This window comes from Stegodyphus dumicola, chromosome 9, assembly GCF_044657685.1.
Source record: "Stegodyphus dumicola isolate Sdum_Otavi_A_Nest chromosome 9, ASM4465768v1".
NCBI lineage: Eukaryota > Metazoa > Arthropoda > Arachnida > Araneae > Eresidae > Stegodyphus > Stegodyphus dumicola.
The window spans coordinates 72,360,796-72,381,028 of record NC_140776.1 but is presented as its reverse complement, the minus strand read 5'-3'; the positions used below and the strand labels follow the sequence as shown (position 1 = coordinate 72,381,028).

At 31.5% G+C, this 20,233-nt stretch overlaps 1 protein-coding gene across 3 annotated transcripts in view; it reads left to right on the top strand.

Moving 5' to 3' along the window:
- Positions 1-20,233, top strand: part of SIDL (SIDL trafficking protein particle complex subunit 10) — a 92,080-nt gene that overhangs the window by 48,500 nt on the left and 23,347 nt on the right. For all 3 annotated transcript variants that reach the window (XR_004757212.2, XM_035352753.2, XM_085823603.1), the window contains 4 exons: positions 2,082-2,193; positions 7,949-8,025; positions 8,121-8,212; positions 18,580-18,827. Coding sequence is in view for 2 of the 3 variants with exons in the window: in XM_035352753.2 (XP_035208644.2) it covers positions 2,082-2,193; positions 7,949-8,025; positions 8,121-8,212; positions 18,580-18,827 (529 nt within the window). In the remaining variant the exon portion in view is untranslated. The remainder of the gene's footprint in view (positions 1-2,081; positions 2,194-7,948; positions 8,026-8,120; positions 8,213-18,579; positions 18,828-20,233) is intronic.

Sequence of the window (20,233 nt, the reverse complement as noted above, 5' to 3'; positions counted from 1 at the left end):
CAAAATTTAAAATATCAATTTCTGTAAATGCAAATTATCTGAATTTATTCAATAAAGCAAAAATAAATCATATGCTTCATTTCATCTCTACAGAATATTCAAAAGTTTTCATTAGTTAAAGAACTCAACAGAAAGGCTGTGAAAAAAAGAATATTTTAATGAAATTATTAACAGTAAAAATATTTATTTTTAATCATTATATTATGCATATTTTCTCTATGCTAACTGAAAAGTTTTATTACTGATTCTGTTATTCAAAATCTGATGACTCTATAAGGTCAGTATTTCCCCTGTCATCCAAATTTGAGTCTTTCACAATGAGCTACTCATTTTACAGGTTTTGTAAATAATTCAGAAACATTAAATATATTGTTTTATGACATTCTCTTTAACATTACGAGTATGATATTTTTTACTTCCTCATTTGAGAAGAATCTTTTCCTATGTAATTGCTTTTCCAGTGTTGAGAATGCACAGAAATCACATATCACTAAGTCTAGATTATATGCAAGATAGTATAGTAGTATTTATAGATTGATTTCAGATGAAACATTTAGTGCTACCAATGCTACAGCAGAAATGTTCAGCTTAGCATTATCTTGGAGCAAAACTACTGTTTCTTGAGCAAACTCGGTCTTTTCTTCCTTTGTGCAAATAGTTTTCGAAACACTTCCATAATAATTATTGTTTGTTGTCTGCCCATAGAGGTGTGCGATGGTGACAGTCATAATGAGAGAAAAGTCCTTGTCTTTTTAATCTCTCACGACATGTTTTGTCAATAAATTATGTGTTACCATTTCAAGTGTCTCCTTCACTGAAATACTGAAGCACAAGCTAAATGTTTCATCATCACATGCATAATGTAGTACTTCAGGTGTTTGTTGTTCTCTCTGAGTTTAATACAAAATCCAGTCATATCTCTTGTAGAGTCTTCATTCACCTATACAAGACACCTACTGTGGCAAATACTACTAGTTTCCACTCACTGTGGAAAATACTAAAGGCTGTTTAAATGTAAATTCAAACACACTTATATATAATCTTTACAAAACACAGTACTTAATTGCTGTGTCTAATATGAGGAAAGATATATAGAGACAATCTCAAAACTTTTCAGTTAACCCTTGTACAGTCAGTTTTCTTATATGAAAAGTGAATAATATTTGCAAATGTATTTAATCAGAATTTTTAGAGGCATTACATTTAAGCATGTATGTTTAAAAACATGTCAAAATTTTACACTTTATTACTCTAATTTGTGTGTCAGACAGTGCAAAAAAGCTGTTCTAAAAAGGTAATTATAGGGTTGCTTAGAAAGGGAAATTTACCAGGTTTTAATCTTCTGCTGGTAGTTTAAAATCATTTCAATCCTTATATTAATAATTATATTTTGCTTCTAAATATTTAGTACCCCTTTAAAATTCTTATATTGATTTAAAAGAATGAAGTATTAATGGATAGCATTTTAAAATTTTTATCAGTATTTAGACCTCAAATATTTTAGTGATCAATGGACAGTTTAATAATATTTCAGAGTTCATTTATGCCATCTTTTTCTGAAACAAAACGTGGATCTTTTACATCATAGGAAGCCAGTTTCTGTCACTTTGGCCACTCTAAATGTATGGTGAGTTGAAAATCCTTGCATGTAGTTTCTTAGTAGGGGAAGAGAATGGAAGATTCTCGAACCAATTACTTAGGATGCTCTCTCTTAAAACTGGGGTGGAACTGAGCAGAAGACATCCTGTCATCTGTACGATTACCAAGGCTCATGCCAAATGACAGGCCCAAAAATTACAGTGAAGCTGATTTTTTCATGATAATATTCATGGGTTTATTCAGCATATGTCAGACAAATAAAATATGACAACAATAAAGATGAAAGACAAGTTGCTTTGAAAGATATCATTGTATGGTAGCTATTTAATAAGGGGGAGATATTTAATTTTAATCATAAAAGCCAATTGAAATGAAAAAAATATAATTTTCTGTTACTAAAAAAAAACTACATTTTAATGTCAGATAATTGGTATATTTATAATTTTTCTTTAAAGATATTAATTTTTGCCTGTAAATTATAGCTTCATCAATTAGGAATTCTTTGTGGATTAATGCCAGATCTTGATGCTAATTCTGAAAAGCTGCATATAGTAGTAGGACTTTTAGCTGGAATGAGTGAAGATCCCTATAGCGGTATAATTTAATTTATTAATCATCAATCTTTCATTTTTACTATCTGTGTTCATTTTTACATATGTTGAAATAGTTCATATTAATGCTTTTTAACTTTGCTCAACACAATGAGACGTAGTTTGTTTTTTATGTATTTTGCTGTGATCATAAAAGTTGATAGAAATTTTGCCAAACGTGCTGTAGCCCTGCCAGTGGAAGTGTGAAAGAAGAGATCTTTCTTTCTTTAGTTAGATGCTCTTAGATTGCCATTAGTGGAATTAGATAATCAACTGATACAAGCTACAAATATAGCACATTAAAAAAATATGATTTCAAGTTTTGATATCTGTCAACTAAATTCTTTAAAACTAGTGCCAAGCATTCTGGCAATTAGGGATACTTAATGCAGTTTAAAATACCTGCAAAATTGTCACTTTCTTTGTGAACGTATTGCCATATAACATAATATATTTGCAAATTTAAGTGGTGGTAGGTTGTTCTGTGATGTCTTTTATTATCATTTTACCAACCTCCCCAGTCTTTCAATGTTTTGAATATACATGCTAGGGTAACCAGTATTGTAATTATAAAAATATTTTACTGCTTGCTGTTCTGTAGAAGGCAGATCTAAAATTTTAATAATTTCTTCCCCTCCCCCCCAAATACAAGAGAAAAACAAAGAAATAACATTTATATTCTTCTTTACAAAAGTAACCTGATTGATCGAAAATCAGGGTTACATTAAACCAGAGTGAAGATCTTCATGAGTGTGTAGTGATATATCGCACTTATCTATTACTGGTGTGAAATTGCACTGTTTGTGGCATTTTCTGTTTATCAAAAATGGTCAATGGCAAAATATGGAAGTACTATTAGTTTTGCATACAGACTTCCTTAAGTATTTATTTATAATTTATTGTATTTCATCTATTTTTGCCAAAATAAGCTGAGATATATTTTGATAAACATTTCTTTACTGGCACATCTAAAAATTTTCAGTATTGTGAATAGTTTTCTTTTCAAATTTATGAGAAAAAAAAAAAAAAAAAAAAAAAAAAAAAGTAAAAAAATTTAAGTTTTTCCAAACTTTAATTTTTATGAAAATGCTGAGAAACATCTGAAAAGGAACTAACTCAGATCATGGACAATAACTAATACGACATCTATTAAACTTGGGTGTGAGAAAATGAATGTAAAATAATTAATAATTTAGTTACTGGCAATATTAAATCTACAAACTGACAAAATCATTGTTACAGTTTTTTTTTTCATTTTTATTACCATGCAGCATAGTATAATGTGTTGAGTAGGTGATAATTATGATTAATAAATATAAATTTAGTTTTATTTATAGTTATGTTTGTTTACTAGATAGGAACTCTCCCTATTTTGTTCGCATGCATGTGTGTGTGTTTGTAGATCTTCAATTAAATTTTAGCTAATGTTTTCCCAGTCATTAGAACTGAGAAATTGATAAGTTATTTATAAAATGGTAAAATCTCTCACTGTGACTACCTTTTGAATATGACCACCTCTGAATGCTAATAGAGTGTATGAATAATAAAAGTGGAGCAGTCCCAGTATAGACATGTTGTCTAAGGCAACCACCTTTAGCAAAGGCCAAAATCATTTGAAAACATGGACAGTCCTAAACTAAGTGGTGGGTTACATGGACATTAATCTGTGATGCTAGAATTAGCAGAGTATTAAGCAAGTTGTTTTCCTGGTAATAACACTTATATTAAAAGGCAACAGAAATGCCTTTAGTTCTGATCTTAAAGTATTGTTCAGCACTGACTGTGGTTTATCATAGGAAAGTTTCGCTTTATATTTAGAAATTTAAATTTTGAAACTGATATAGTCAAATGTGAATATCTGCATGTTTTGAAATGATAATCAAATGTGAATATCTGCATGATTCAGGTATTCACACTTGACTATCATTTTATATTTTTGACATTAATATGTACCAAAAGAAACAGGAAAATGCACCACTGCAGATTTCTTGATAAAATCTTGAATGGATATGAGCAGTTTGGATAACCCTATTCCATTGTAAGTTAATTCCAAATGTGATCAGTTTTATGAAAAGTAGTTCAGTTGCAGAAGGTAGAAGAGAATTCTTTAAACTCTTTCTGAATAGCATGACTGCTTATAACTAATAATTTGATTTTGTTCTGTTTTGTGTATTTTAATTCCAATCACTTGCTTTATTGCTTTTTTAACAATAAGAATCATTCTAATGATTTGACATTTATAATAGCTAACAAGATAAATACTGGTTGACTGGTTAACAATAATATAAATACTGGTTCCAAAGTTAAGTAGTTGACAGAAATTCAATATGACTGGAAAAATTATGCTTTGATTGAATCAGACTTTTATATAAAAGTAAGCTTTTATATTATTGATTATATATTCATGACTAAAAATTATAATAAGCAAAACATATTTAGATATATTCATAATAATATATACATACTCATTAAATTTTGTATGTTAGAATTTTTTTTTCAAGCTATGCAAACAAATGAAACTTAATTTAATTAGTGAATGAGCACATTTATACTTCGTTCAGCTTCTACATTGATGTTCCATACATCCAGTTAGCTGGTTGTGTTCACTAGAGGGTAATAATTACTATTCTTGTAACAGAGCACTTTCTAAGGCCCATATCACACGACGTTTGTTTCACACGAACATCTGTTTCAGACAATTTTTCTGCCTGGTTTACTATTGAAAGAAAGACATGCTACTTTTTCTTTCTTTTTGAAAAAAATTGCTAGTTATTCGTTTTCAACTTATCAGCTTCGAAAGCTATCAGTTTGTTTGTAATGAGGAGCCAGTTGCCCTGTGTTAACCCCAAAGCGATCTATGGTGATTGGCTGTTGTGACAAAGCAGCAAAATTGTTCCAAACAGTTGTTTTTCTGAAACAAACCAGTATGTGATAGCAGCCTAACAGTTTAAAAGTAGTTGGAGAGGATGCATTGTTGAGACAGCACATCTGAGGGCATTGTGAAGATTTTCAGTGAGCCTGAGGTTGTGCAAGTATAATGGCCATGTAAAGCAATTTCATAAGCTTTTAAGTTCTTATCTGTCAAATTGCTCAATGTATATGTTCATTATCATCCATAACAGTAAATGCCAGGTCCTGCTACACTGTATAGTTTCACACTATGACAAGAATTTCATTCCAATACTTTTGAGCTATTACACTGTCTCCTGTGAATATATGCAGGTTGGTGAAATAGTTTGCATGATTACTTTGCTAGCACTAGAGACATGGTGCTCATTAATATTACTGGGATTGTTTCATGTTGCTTCTTCTTCTCCAGATCCTCACATATCAGGTTTAGGATGAATCTGACTAGTATGTTAGATCATTCAGTTTCTTTCAAATTTTTATGCTAACATCTCCACTTCAACCATGCTTCTTTGGGTTAAAAAGACATAATGGTTATGGTTTATGTGATTATGGCAAAGCCTTGAGGGCTATCTGCCTAAGGGGAGGGATGCCTTCGTGGGGACTTTCTAAGGGAAACTGGCTCATATGCACATTACACATGGGGGAAGCCACGAAAATGGCCATGCAGCCAGCCCGGTTGCGGGATTTGAACCTCAGACTGAACTACCAATGTTCAGCAACTTTACCTCTCGACTACTGGTGGACCACAAATAATGATACCCAAGCATATCTAGTTCTTTCATAGGTTGTCTTGGTCATGTAATAGTCAATGATACTAACTTTCCAGTTGTTATAGTATCCATTGCTCCCATAGTTAATGCAATCATAAATTGATTGTGTTTCTTCTAAAACTATATGTTTATCAGAGGGTGTAGTAATTTTTGGACAATTGAGGCACTCCTTTCGAAAGATTATAAAAGGTTTACAGCAATGAAAATAATAATATCTTTAATAAACTGCCCTACTTCAAGCTGGCCGAATGCATCCTAGCGGTGAGAATCGTCCAGTCATCTTCTTTCAGTCGTACCTGACATTACCTAAATAAAAGATAACTAGAATTCTCTTTCAAAAATTTTCAATCATCAATTAAAAGTCATCTGTTAAAAGTTTTAGAAGGACATATTTTAACAAACGCCTAATTTGTATATTTGTAAAAAGTGCATTCTAACTAGTCAAATTTTAAAATATTTGCATGTTTTCTTCTACAGCCACAGTGAATTTTGCTCAATAAACTTGAACCACTTATTCGACAGCTGAGAATTAGTATTGCATGCTTAACATTTGGAAAGCAATGCACAATCAAGGCTTTTTATAATGACCCCCTTGCATCCTATTTTTATGACCACCCTGTATAATATGTAAATAAAAATTATAATTTAAACTAATGGTAACCCTTTAATTCTCCCACTTTGTTCTAAAAATCATAATAGTTTCTCTGGATTGCATCATTTCTAGATCATTCCATCTTACATGGCCTGTGCAATGCTGATGACATAACTGAGAGAACTGAAACCTTTCTAACGTAAACCAAAACCAACCTTTCTCTTAACAGACTGCCATATTGGATAAATGTACATTTAGCTTGTAGCTCTGTTGCTGCTTGGTCTCTTTAATTTCATTTGCTTTGCTGTGCTGCTAACTATGCCGTTATTCAAAATGTGATACTCTATATAACATTGTGATGCACGTTTATGCTCATGATCATGTGTAATGAAAAATACAGTTTTGATAATTTGTTCATGTCCAGCAATAAAGATTATGTTCAGTTGATCTACCAGTCTCTCCTTCAAGTGTTATCTTTCTAATTATGTAGCAGTCTCTCCAAGTTATTATCACACTCACACATACATATATACACACACACAACACACATATATATACACACTCACATACATACATTAAATGCGATTTCATATACCAATAATGAAAAATTTTCAATAATTCTTCCCCCTTTTTTTTTCTGAACTAAAAATCCCTAGCTATAATATTACTGCATTCATATAAATAAATGACAAGCTAATATTAAACAATTGTATTATAATTTGCAATTGAATTAAATGTATATTGCATGCAAATTTCATTATATTCTGAGCACTACAGCATCTTAAAAGAAAAATCATTCAGAATGAAGCATAAATATACTAAGATAAAGGAGCTTATAATGAATAGTTGCTATACTGAAAGTTGTTTTAATAGATTTTATTCACCAATCATTATGAAAAGCTCAAAATTATTATGAGTATTGGTGGTAATTATATAATTTTGGTAACATAGGCTATATAAATACAGTGTCTCATAAGTAAATTTAATAAAACAACTTTGGTGGTTCGAGAATCGTGGAAATCATCGAAAAACTGCAAAAACTGATAGCCCGTATACTATCTTATACAAATTCATTAATGGTCATATTTATAATTACTAAGATACTCAAGATACTTTTGTTATTATCCGATATAAGTAAAACTGAAGTTAAAATTTTCTTATATCCTTTTTCTTATATTAGTGTAGAAAATTTATATCATTAATAATTTTATTAGATCAGGAGGTATTTTACGTAATAGCTGATTGATGTTTGTGACTTTGCTCATTTGTTTAATGCATGTGTTTGTGAACTTGTCCTAAGAAATATTTGCATAAAAATGTACATGGATTTTTTTTTAGAATTCTGAAGAGTTTAAATTAGCATGTAAAATAATTATGTTTTATTGGAAATTATTGTTTGAAATGCATTTATAAAAGATATATTTTCAGTTTTAATATTTTTATAAGTGTAAATAACTATTCTAAAGTTCTGTTTTACTTTACTACAGATTCTAATTCTGAAAGTCCACATGCTAAATTGAGAGGCGCTCTTTCATCTAAAGAATCTTTTCTGAAGCATTATCTGGTAGTTTATTTTGGTAATTCTATGTTATATCATCATGCATTATAGCTGTAATGTTACTTTGAAATATTTTTATAAATTTTATTATCAATTTGAAGGAGTTATCAGAATTGACTATGGGAACATTTAAACACAACAGAAGAATAAGAACTGCACGTTTGATAGGGAGAGATTTAGCTCAATTATATATGTGAGTAAAATTAATGTATTTTTGTATATTTAGATGTAAAATATGGATTACATTTTTATTGGATGTATTTTTGGTACTAAACAACTTTGTAAAAATTAGTTATGTGCATTATTTTATATATAATGCTTAAATATAGTCTTCTTCTTGATAAAGTGACTAAAGCATAATTTAATGTCATATTGGCCTGAATATAAAGGCAGGGGAAAAAGAATATAAAATTGTAATTCTTAAAATTTTTTGAACCTCTCCAGTGGATAGTAAGTATAACTCTCAACCTCTTGTTCTTCAATTTAAATTTTGAGTAAATATTTTTATATGATAATTTTCGGGTATGAAAATATTAGTATTTTAAAATTTATTTTTGCATTTATTTAAAATGTATTTGTTTAAAATTACTGTATATGGCTATAATTGTTTGTCACATTTGCAAAAACATTTTAAAAAAGTTTTCCAATTGCAAATTTTGTAATTTTAATATAATGAGTTTTCTGAATGATGACTGCCCTATCCAAGTTGAATTCTGGCCCTTTTTAGACACGAAATTGAAATAAAAAGACCTTCTATGAGTTTTTACCTTTTTTTCTCATGCGGAAGGTATTATCTGAAAAGCTTTGAGGCTTCGAAATTTTTCTTGTATTAGATGAACTCCTCTTTTGATGTAATTATTTTATCTCTGATGATGTGGAGTAAGAGGCCTAGCCTAGCGCACTACATAAATTAACTTCCTTGATCCTTGATCAAAGTTAATGCTGAGGGATGCATTTCATATATTCTGAAAGTAAAGATATAAGCAGAAAGAATATTACGTGCTACCATTAAGAGACTGACAACAGCTAACATTTGTAGAAGCAAAAAGCGGCTAGAATAGTTAACCTCCTCGCTTCTAACCTTCTTGTGGGAGCTTATGAAGAAGTCTTACAAGCATGGTTGAAGGACAGAATAATTGAACAACTGAAAAAAGAGCATGTAATGACTTCGGCTCCTTCTTACTCCTTCAAGCGGTAGTTAATAATTCAGTGACAATGAAAATTAGGTTATGGGGTTCCAACATTTTCTCTTACAGCTAAGTGTGTCGAACCTCAAGAACTGATAAGCGAAAAATCGCTTTAGCTCAGAAAACAGAAACCAAAACTCAAGAAGGGTTACATACCCTTTATTTCTCATAAGAAATTACAGACAGTTCCTGTCTTAGAGCATACAGAAAATCTTCCACTTTGGCTTGAACTCTACTAATAAATCAAACTTAACTAATGCTTAACTAAAAAGATATAGCTGAAGCTATCAAAATTCTAAGGAGTTGGGCCCTAAATGTTAACTAACTAGGTCAAGCTATCAAGGGCCTGAAGTATGGCTGAGTGTAGTAAAAGCTTTGAGAGAGTGTAGCCAAAGGGCAAACATGCTCTAGTCAGAGTCTTTTGCCCTCTAACGAAGTCACTGGAACTTTGCCTTAAGTACCACTCTTCCTCATTTGCATTAACCACGATTCTAAAAACACACTCTGGCAGGAAATTGTAAGCTGAAATTTGGAGAGACAAAGTAGCTTTAACTAAAGATAACTGTTAAAAACTTAGGATAAACATTGCTAGGTCTATATTTGATGCCTCTGGGCATACTGCAGACTAGGTAATTCAGTGTGAATGTCTTCAGAAAGATCCGAATTTCCAACTAATTCTCTTCCTCATGAAAAAAAAATCTGCGCTTGAACCGGGTATAAAACAAGCCTTCTTTACTTCTAAAAGTGACAGAAACTACTTTAAATTTATCTGTATAGAAGACAATGACCCTACTAAGTTAAAGGTCTATGAACACTGTCGCATCGGTACGTGTAGCCTTTTTAATTCCTTGTACTAAGTAAAGGAAGTATAGTAATCACGAAAAATTCTGGGTACCATATTTCAGCGAAACTATTCAATTTGACTGCTATTGAATGCAATTTAATGATGTTTTTGCGTGACATCTGTTAGTAAGGACATAATAAAAGACTCTTTCGCCCAAACGAATTATAAATGTGATTTAAAAGGGATTTAGAAGAGATGCTTTTCATGGTGTCTGTATATACATACATATGCATGTATCTCGCATAACTCAAAAGCAAGTAGTCTTCAAATGTTAGGACTGCTGTAACATGTAGTTGTGCACCTTAGTTTTTCGTTGGAATCAGCTGCACCAAAAGCATATATATATATATATATATTATATACACTACCTGACATTGAAAATGCTACACCAAGAAAGAGTGGGCCGAAAATTATGCAAATTTCTGGCTAGACGCACATCACCGAGTTATGCGAATGATGTGAAATGCGCAGGCTCTCCAGTGCATGTTGAAGAAGTTATCAGGAAAGGAACGTGCAGAAGGTTCAATTTTAATACCCTTGCTTCTGCTAGGGAAAACATCATAGAAAATTTATTCTTTTCTCAGAGGACGCATGCGATAGCACAGAATGCCAGTCCGTCATCAAAGGAGGCACTTCCAGGAGACAGATAATTTTGCAAGGGGCATGGTGATCAGACTGAGAAGGGAAGATTTGTCCATATGGCAAATCTCAGCTGATGTGTCCACAGAGCACCAATACTGGCTGTGGTGACAATGGTTGGAACAAGGAAATGTGGCAAGTTCGAGGGGTGTCAGTGCAGCCAGAGTGACGGCAGCACGCATGAATCAGAACATCCGCCAATAAGCAGTGACAATCCATTTCTACTTCTATTCTGCAGCATGTTCAACACAACTTGGGTGTTCCCATATTGACCAGAACCATTTGCCATCGATTGGGGGCTAGTGGCCTGCACTCATAGCATCGGCCAAGAAGACTGCCATTGACTCCATATCATAGATGCCAATGGCACAGGGTCATGCTTCAGATGAGTCACGCTTTTGTTTCGCCAATGATATTCACTATATATGAGTGGTGGATCGGTGTGGAGACAGGTCTAATCCAGTAGCAGTTGTGGAATGCCTTACTGCGCAACATTGCAACATCATGGTTTGGGGCACAATTGCATACGATTCCATGATTTCAGACCACCTGTAATTCATCTTCAGGTCAGTATGATGGCCCATGCTTCATGGATGATGTGCTGCGAATCGTGAAACTCCGCAACCTTCACGGAATGCCCTTTACTAGCAGGATAATGCCTGACCACACACTGCTCGCATCAGCCAACATGCACTGCAAAGTATACAGATGCTTCCCTGGCCACCATGCTCTCCTAATCTCTCACCAATTGAATACATTTGGGATGTAATTAAATGCCATTTGCAGACCGTGCCATTGTCATGTTCAGAAGACAAACTGCGCAGTGGTTGACGGGGAATGGAGAGCCATTCCTCAGGACACCTTCATCCATAGTCTCATTGACTCTGTACCTAGATGTGTTGCTTCATGTATTGCTGTCCAAGGTGATCCTTCAACTTACTGAGCTGACGCTATTATCGCTGTGTATTTATTCATATCTTTATCAAAATAAAGATCACTTATTGTTCATTGCTGTCTTTCTGAGACTGCTGCATTTCATCACTTTCTGGTCATTCCTTCTTGGTGGTGCATTTTCATTGTTGGGCAGTGTATTTCTAAAATTCCATTTCTAAAATGACAGATTTATATTAAGATTATTGCTTCTCACAAACACTTTGTGGCTGCCATGTTTTCACGATTGCTTTTAATATGTTATTCGTAGCATTTTCTCATCTCAGAGACTTTCATCACATGAACTTTGGCAGGTAAGACTCATGATGATGGCAAAGTGTGCCTCCATGTTTATTCTGTTATTTAATAGAGCACAGTCTTTTAACATTTTGCGTATGAGCAAGTCTTGCTGGATAAGCAAAGCGAAATTTATGGGTCACAGTAAAATTTTTTGTTTTTCCTCCATATTAATAGTTTTTTTTTGTTTATGTTCACAAATTTTTCAGGGCCATCTATCCATTTATTTGACTGTCTGATTTGATGTAGAGAATATAGCTCACTCATAAAACTGTCTCAGTCAATAATTATATTTTCATAAAGGCTGAGTTGCTTAACTACCACTTAATTGACATCAGTGACAATCTTTTGATTTATGTGGCTGTCTGATTTGATGTAGAGAATATACCTCACTTATAAAACTATTCCAGTCAATAATTATATTTTCATAAATTCGAGTTGCTTCCCCCACCACTTAATTGACATCAGTTTCGCTGACCAACAATAAATAAATTTCTAAATTGTTACAAACAGTATTTTGAAAATGTATGTTTTAACAACTGGCTCAGAAAATCTTGTCAAAACACATATTTTTCTTTCACATGTGGTTTTTAAGCTACACCTCCAAATGCTTTCATTGATATGCTGTTTTATTTAACAGCCATTTTTGCATATTTGAATGTGAGGTAGAGTATGTCCAAGGAAGATTTAGCACTTCCTTTCTTCTTCACTTGGTAAATGGAATATTTTTCATATTTTGTTGCAAAAAAGGAAATGTGTCAACACATGAAAAGTTTTAGAACTCGTCTTTTGATGCAAGATGAGTGATCATGATTGTTAACGTTTACGTGGAAGAAAGAAAATATAATAAGACCTTGTTTGCTTGGAGCTCTTCTCATCACAAGTAAACTATAAATGATTGTTGCTTTTGGCCATTGGAAGATGGTTTATGTTGATGATTTATCAATAACCTTGGGTCTGTTTGCAAACCTGGGGCCATAATAATCCAAAACTATATTTATTCTGTTGAGTATATTTGTATAATTTTAAGTATTGAGTGTTGTTTTAATAACTTAAGAAAATTATAATGTGAGGATCCTGTAGTTTTTGTTTTTCCTCTCTCTATACATAAAATTTCCTTTCTGTATTTAAAAATATTATTTGCTTAAAGTGCTTAAAAAATTAAGTATAATTTTTTTCCTCCTATATTATTTGCTACTTATCTTTGGGATGTGAATAAATCATGACATGAAATAACAAAATTAATTATAACTTGCAAATTATGCCTCATGTATGTTAAAAGTTGAAGTCAAATCTAGGGATAATTGATAGATAAAAATGCAAAAGTAAGCTGCTATTATGGATTATTAAGGGATTAAATTTTTGAAAATTAAAAAGACCATATTTAAATTGATGTCCTATACTTTAATATTTTACCCTCGCAGGCAGACTTGCAAAAAAAGTTAAAAGTAAATCTGTTCTGCAAATTGACAATCCCATCACCAACATTTAGCTTTTATAAGACTATTTCCACTGAAGATCAAAATCTCTTGAAACCATGGTTGGTTGTCTTTGAAAGGATACTAATGTACTATTTGAAATTACATCTTTAATGATTTTGTTTAATGAAAATATATTACATTTGTTTTGTGTACCTGAGAACATTCTGCAGCCTCTGAGGGTCACAATTCACTACCCTTAAGGAGCTCTGTTTTTGAAGATAGTCTTGCATACACCGTGTCCACAAACATCCTTACCAGACCTTTATATTTATAACCATTGGTCATATACAGGGTGTTCCTAAACTCATGGTACATATGTTAGGGGGTGATAGAACAACATGACTGGACAAGCGCAAATCATTACTCAACCTATACTTGAAACACAAACAGTAAGGTGCTGTAGGGGAAGATGTCCTGCATCATGAAATAATGAGAAAGAAGTAAATTGAGACCGGCCAACAGTAATGCAGGCTTGGCATCATTGATAGATTGACTGCATACATTTAGTGAGCAAACTAGGCATCTCTCACATGGTTCCAGCAGCTACAGATATTTGACCAACAAGTTCTTCCTCAAAATCAATGGGATGTCTATCATAGACGAGTTTCTTCATGTGATTCCAAAGGAAAAAAATCCAGGTAGTAGATTGGGTGAGGTCAGCTGACCAGTTGATTGTACCCTCATGATCAATCCATTGTTTTTTAGATACATGGTATCAGAGGCGTTTTGTGCATTCACATTATAATCTTATGGTGCCTTGTCATGTTGGAACCACAGGAGTCTCTTGGAACAGGGTTCAGAAGTTTTAGGTAGCATCCCTCACAAAAACACGACATGTGAATATCCATCCAAGTGACTTGGCAGCAGGTATGGACCAATCAGATAGTCTTCACAATTCTACCCAAACATTTATGTTCAAATGGAAACCAAACTGAAACAACCCTGGGCTTGTGGTGTGTGGAATATTAGTTGCCCAGACATGATAATTATGGATATTCAATATCCTTTATTATTAGAATGTGCATTTGTCAATGAATAATACGTGTGATGTAAAATCCAGATCCACGGCGGTCTCCTGTAATAACCACTGGAAAATGTGATATGAGGTGCATAATCTATATTTGATAGGTTTTTGAACCCTCTGCACATGGAATGTGAAGAATCATTCCTCGTGAAGTGCTTGCTACACCATTTGGTGGGACACATTTAGATTCTGATTCTTAAGCAGGAACTTCATGAGAATACCGATAATGCATTTTTAGTATTTGAAAACTTCTAACATACTGCTGAAGAATGTCACAGAATTGCATTTAAGAGGAAAAAAATAATCTCGAATTATTCTAATTTATTTATTAACTGATCCCCTAAGGCAAGTTGAACAATGATGCCCAGTATCCAAAATTTTGAAATTAAATACCTCTGTCAATTTTTGTCATACAGGAGTCTAACTTTGTTTTTGATTTTTAATAATGATGGTTTGTACGGTCCTTAAGAGTCCTTAAAAGTCCTTAGATTTCTTGGAATCGATTTTTGGTCCTTAGAAGTCCTTAATTTTGGCCAACATCAACAGAAGGTCCTTAATTTTAATCATCTGAAATTTCTGTCTTTTTTTACGATTGTCATTTTGAGTGTGAATTAGCATTTTGAGGAATATTTTTGGTGATTCACTGCCGTATATATGGTAACCTTTTGATTGGGTTCATGAGTTATAATTTGTTTCTGTTTCTAATATAAATGATGGGATACTCGAGTTTCTAAGCAAGAAGTGAAACAGGTACTTATGTATTATCGCAACCAGGTTGATGCGATTTGTAAGTTTGAGTAAAAAAGTATGAATAGAAAGAAAATGTACATTTATTAATTACAGATAATTTTTAATACAGTTTTTTATATTATTTTGTTTTAAAATATAAAATAGCAATTAAACCCTTCCGGTTTCAAATTTGAATAAGTTGCAGAATTATTTTTTCGGCGGAAATCTTTTGGCTATTGCTTTTAGCACTGATTGAAACCGCTGTCACAAATGAAATTCGGCTACCTTCAAACCAATTTCCGGTTCTCACACTCAAATGTTGATTGCACTCTTCGACGTTACATTTCCAGAAGATTTGCTTTCCAAAATACAGTTTCATTTTATGAGAATTTTTACTAGTACGTTCGTTCGGTATAATTCCATAACCAGTAAGAAAAATAATTTCTTTACGAAAAACTACGTATAACACATAGGGTTGTCGTAAGTAGGGTCGCCAAATTTGGCGATTTATGCAAATTTTGGCCTGGTTGCATTAATACATAAGTACCGTGAAACATAAGCATTTCGAAATTCGTTTTTTCTAGTAAAGAGCTCTTAAACAACTTTTTGCTTTTGAGGTAAAATTAATTTAATAGAGAAAACTAATGCACATTTTGGCGATTTTAAGATTAGTTTCTATAGAAACTTTTTAAATCCAAAATCTGAGTATTTTTCGATGATTTTTTTAAAACATTGTAATATTGATAAATTTTATTAAAATAATGGTAATATATTGAAATTATATTTAAAAAAAACATTAAAATAAAACATTTTTATTTTTCACTGTCATATTATAAAATTTCATTTTGGCAACTTATACAATATTTTAAAAATCTGAAAAATAAATAATGCTATAAAGCACAATTTACAAAACAGCTCTTAGAAAAAGCAAAATTAGCTATGTAATTAATTAAAAATGTCTTGTTTTTAATTTTTTCATAGTAAGAGTTTTTCCCATGCAACTAACTGTCTCAGAATATTCAAAATTCTCAGAATGTGCATCAGTTTTCTCTATAAAATTAATTTTATACTTTATCCCTCCTACCTTTTTTCCAAAATATATCTGCCTTTTTACTGTTACAGAAATGGTTGGGATAATTTTTCTTTAGGATTTTAGACATTGCAGCTTGGAAAGTTTAGAAGGATTTGAAGGCAAGATTTATAGACCCACGATTCTAGAAGATTCCAGAAATATGTGACAAAATAAAAAATGTCTCCATGGTGTCAACACGTAATGGATGTATTTTACAGAAAGTTTACAATGAATTTCTTAATTTTGGGAGAACATCTGGAAGAACAATGAAAACATAATATTTGAATGTATTACTTCTGATACTAGAATCTTAACATGTTTATCTTCTCTTTATTTTCTCTACTTTTCACTAGACAGAAGCATGGATAATATCAAAAATGCTTCTGATCTTATCACATGGACAGGCATTATAAAAAAAGATTTTTTGATTATTAAAGAGACTGAAAACTTACAATTAAAAAGATTCATCTAATATTTCTTAATACATCATACACTAGGCATTTTCCCACCTGATGCAATCTCTGTGTATCCTAAGTTCTGTTGCCTACTGCCTTTCTAAATTCTGCTTCCAATGCTTGCTCTAAATTCTAAAAGTTTTGCCATCTCTAGATTTTGTTGTTCAGTGTGTCATTAAATTCTGGAAATTCTGCCACATCAGCTCTGCAACCGTCCTTTACTATATATATATTTCATATTGCTTCTGAATGTTCATATTACTAAAGAAATAAAATTAGCTGCTTTTTCTGTACATTCTAAATGCATTTAGTGTTTTTTAGAATAACAAAAATCCTTAATTAAATCCAAAAATTCTAAAATGAAAAGGAAACGTGTTGAAGAAAGAAACTGAGTACATAAAGCAAATTATTCTTTAAAGATATGTGCAACTATTATTATGTAAATTACCCAACTGTTTATGATTTCAACCTTTACTATAATTTCCCATTTCTATTTCCTCATACGATAGAGTTATTGAACCAGATTAAATTACAATTAAATTGTATAATCTTTGGCAACTAGTCCACATTATTAGTTTGAATTTGACTGTTCTTGTTTAATTACGTCATCGTGAGCTGTAATTGATTTTGTTAGCATCAGAACATGCCTTTATGTTCTAAGTTCTTTTTAAATAAGAGGCTTATTTAAACCTTTGTCTGATATTGTAGTTACTTTCAGACATAGCGATAATATGCTTCACGTCTGTCGGGGGTTTTGGACTATTTAACTTTTACCAGATTAATTAAACCCTCATAGGTACATTATGGAGAGGTTGACAAGTTAGGAGACGAAGCACGCAGAAACTAGTGAGAGCATTGGTTTGCATATTGGTACAAAACTCTAATTGTTAGAAAAGATGCTTAAAAGAGAAGGAAATCGATATAAACGTTCAAATATGGCCAAATATCATTAAGTGTAAAATATTTAATGCTACTTGAGAAATTGCATAGTTTATTTTGTTCTCAAACTTATTAACAATTATGTTAATTAATTCGTGTTTAGTAATAATGCGTACTACTTAGGGATCTATTTTATTTTTAGGATGGTATTTCAAAAGTGAAATTCAGGCATAGATAATATCTTCAATTGAATTTATTCAGTTCCCTTTTGCTCTTAGGTCCTTAATTTTTTTCATTAATGGTCCTTAAAAGTACTTAATTTCTGTGTGCAGAAATGTGTACGAACCCTGAATGAGCAGAAATGTTTTTTAATATGGGACCAGAGAACCATATAAAAGTTAGGTTTATCAATTTTTACAAAATTAATGTAATAAGATATAGTTTAAAATTTGAAAATGCCCAAATGTGAATACTTATGTCATTAAAAAAAAATTGTGATTTGAAGTATATGTCTAGGTTTATGAAAATAAAGGCTAGGTAAGGACTTTTGTGGACTTGGTATATATATATATATATATATATATATATATATATATATATATATATATATGAACTTGTTATGGAGAAAGCATCAAGAAAGATAAATAGATGATTTAAATACCAGATGCTTTGAAAAGATCAAGTAGGTAAGTGTCATCCATTGAGAAAATTAAATTACTTTTAAATATAAAAATTATGGAATATCTTAATTTTTAAATATAAGACTGTTTTCTAAGACAAATATGGTTTTTCAGAAATATATTTTCCGGAGAGAAACGTTATCTTGTATTCAGTCCATATGATACTATTAATTTTACAGAATGTGCTGTTTTGAGAACAGCAAATTTGTGATAAATGATTTGGTAATCATCTCGAACTTTCTTAATAGAATATTTTTGTATTATGTATCTTTAAAAAAATGGAATACATCATTATAATGTTATATTATTATATGTTTTAGTAAAGTTTTTGATTGTATTTTAGGAAAATGAAACAACCTCAGAAAGCTGTATCTTTTTTGGCTGATTTATTGAAAACATATCGTGAAGAAAATTGGGAAACTTTAACTGCTAATATACAACAAGATTTATATGAATGCTATCTTGCAATGAACGACATTCCAAGGTATCTGAAGACTTGCATTCGTTTGGCTGCTACAACTCTATTTACGTTAGACCAAAGAAAAGATTATTTCCAAGACATAATTGTACACAGTGAAAATTTAGGTTCAGGTAAGCTTTAAGATAATTAAGTTTATATGCATTTCCTTTTTTAAATATTTTGCAGATATATTTATTTAATTAATATGGTGAAAATATAGGAAAATTACATATACCTATAGCATATTTATTATTTTTTAATAAGATGTTTGGCAAAAAAATTTTGCTTTTATGTAATAATCATATCTCCTAAAAATATTTATTATACTATGGATAAAAATATAAAGTAAAATTATTTTATTTCCTAAATGGGAGATACAGGGCATTATTTATTTATAGCATTTCTTATTTAAACTAGGGGTAGAAGTATTTTATTGGGGATCACAGAAACATTTTAAAATTTTATGAATTTTCAGTTAACTGCAATTATTATTTTTTTGTGTACCACCATGTGTTTAGTGCATGTGTACTTTTGATATTTGACCCACTTGATGCTCTCTATAAAGTTAATCTCTGTTTTTAAAAATTACTTGTTATGTGTTTTAATTTATTTTTGAAAGATATTTAGAGTGTGCCTTTTAGCATGTTGAGATGGGAATTTTGTAACTGCTTGATTAATAATGTTGGGTGTAAAGCCCCTGTCAATAGCTACTGCTTTTAAATAATTTAGTTCTTGAACACAGAAAGGAAACCCAGAAGTCCTCTGTTGCCCAGCATTGTTGGTCCGAAAATCACACTTTCAATTTTTCTGCAGCCAAAACTATTAAAGAAAATCTTCCATTGGTGAATTAGATTTTCTAGAAGCATTTCACGTTAAAAAAATCTTTCTGTTCTTGTTAATCATCCTAATTCCAATCCATCTTTGCCTTGAGCATGTAAGGAAATTATGTTTTAGTTCTTTTTTCATCAAAAGATGGCACCAGTAGCTTAACTGTTGTCCAGCCATTCTTATCTTGTCTAATCACTATATCTTATCTCGTTAATTTGTGCTTTGGCAGCTGAGGATGATGGTTCAGTAAAATCTTCGAACCTAGTCCTGTAAAAATTTGCAAATCTAATGCTGATTTTTGTTATTTGACTTCTAAATTAAAAGGTGTCTTATTGAAAATCATTTGGGGTTACTTCAAACAAGAGTGCAGATGTTATGAGTGTGTTGTGACATTGTGCTTATTGGCATCACACTAATCAGTGTAAATCGCACTGTTTGGTGACAGTTTCATTGTCAATGGGGATAATGCATAAGTACTCTATTAAATAAGTTCCTGCCCCTACTCTCTTAATTTCACTTTTTGAGTGCTACAGTATAGCTTGTACAGAGAAAGTTTTTTGATTGGATTTTGAAATATTTTGTTTAAAAATGTCTCTTATTTATTTGAAAGTTATAGTGACTTCACTATATATTAAACAGGATAAATTGATATTTATGAACAAATTTAACTAATTCGAATTCTGTATTTGCTGAGAAAATAAAGTCTAAA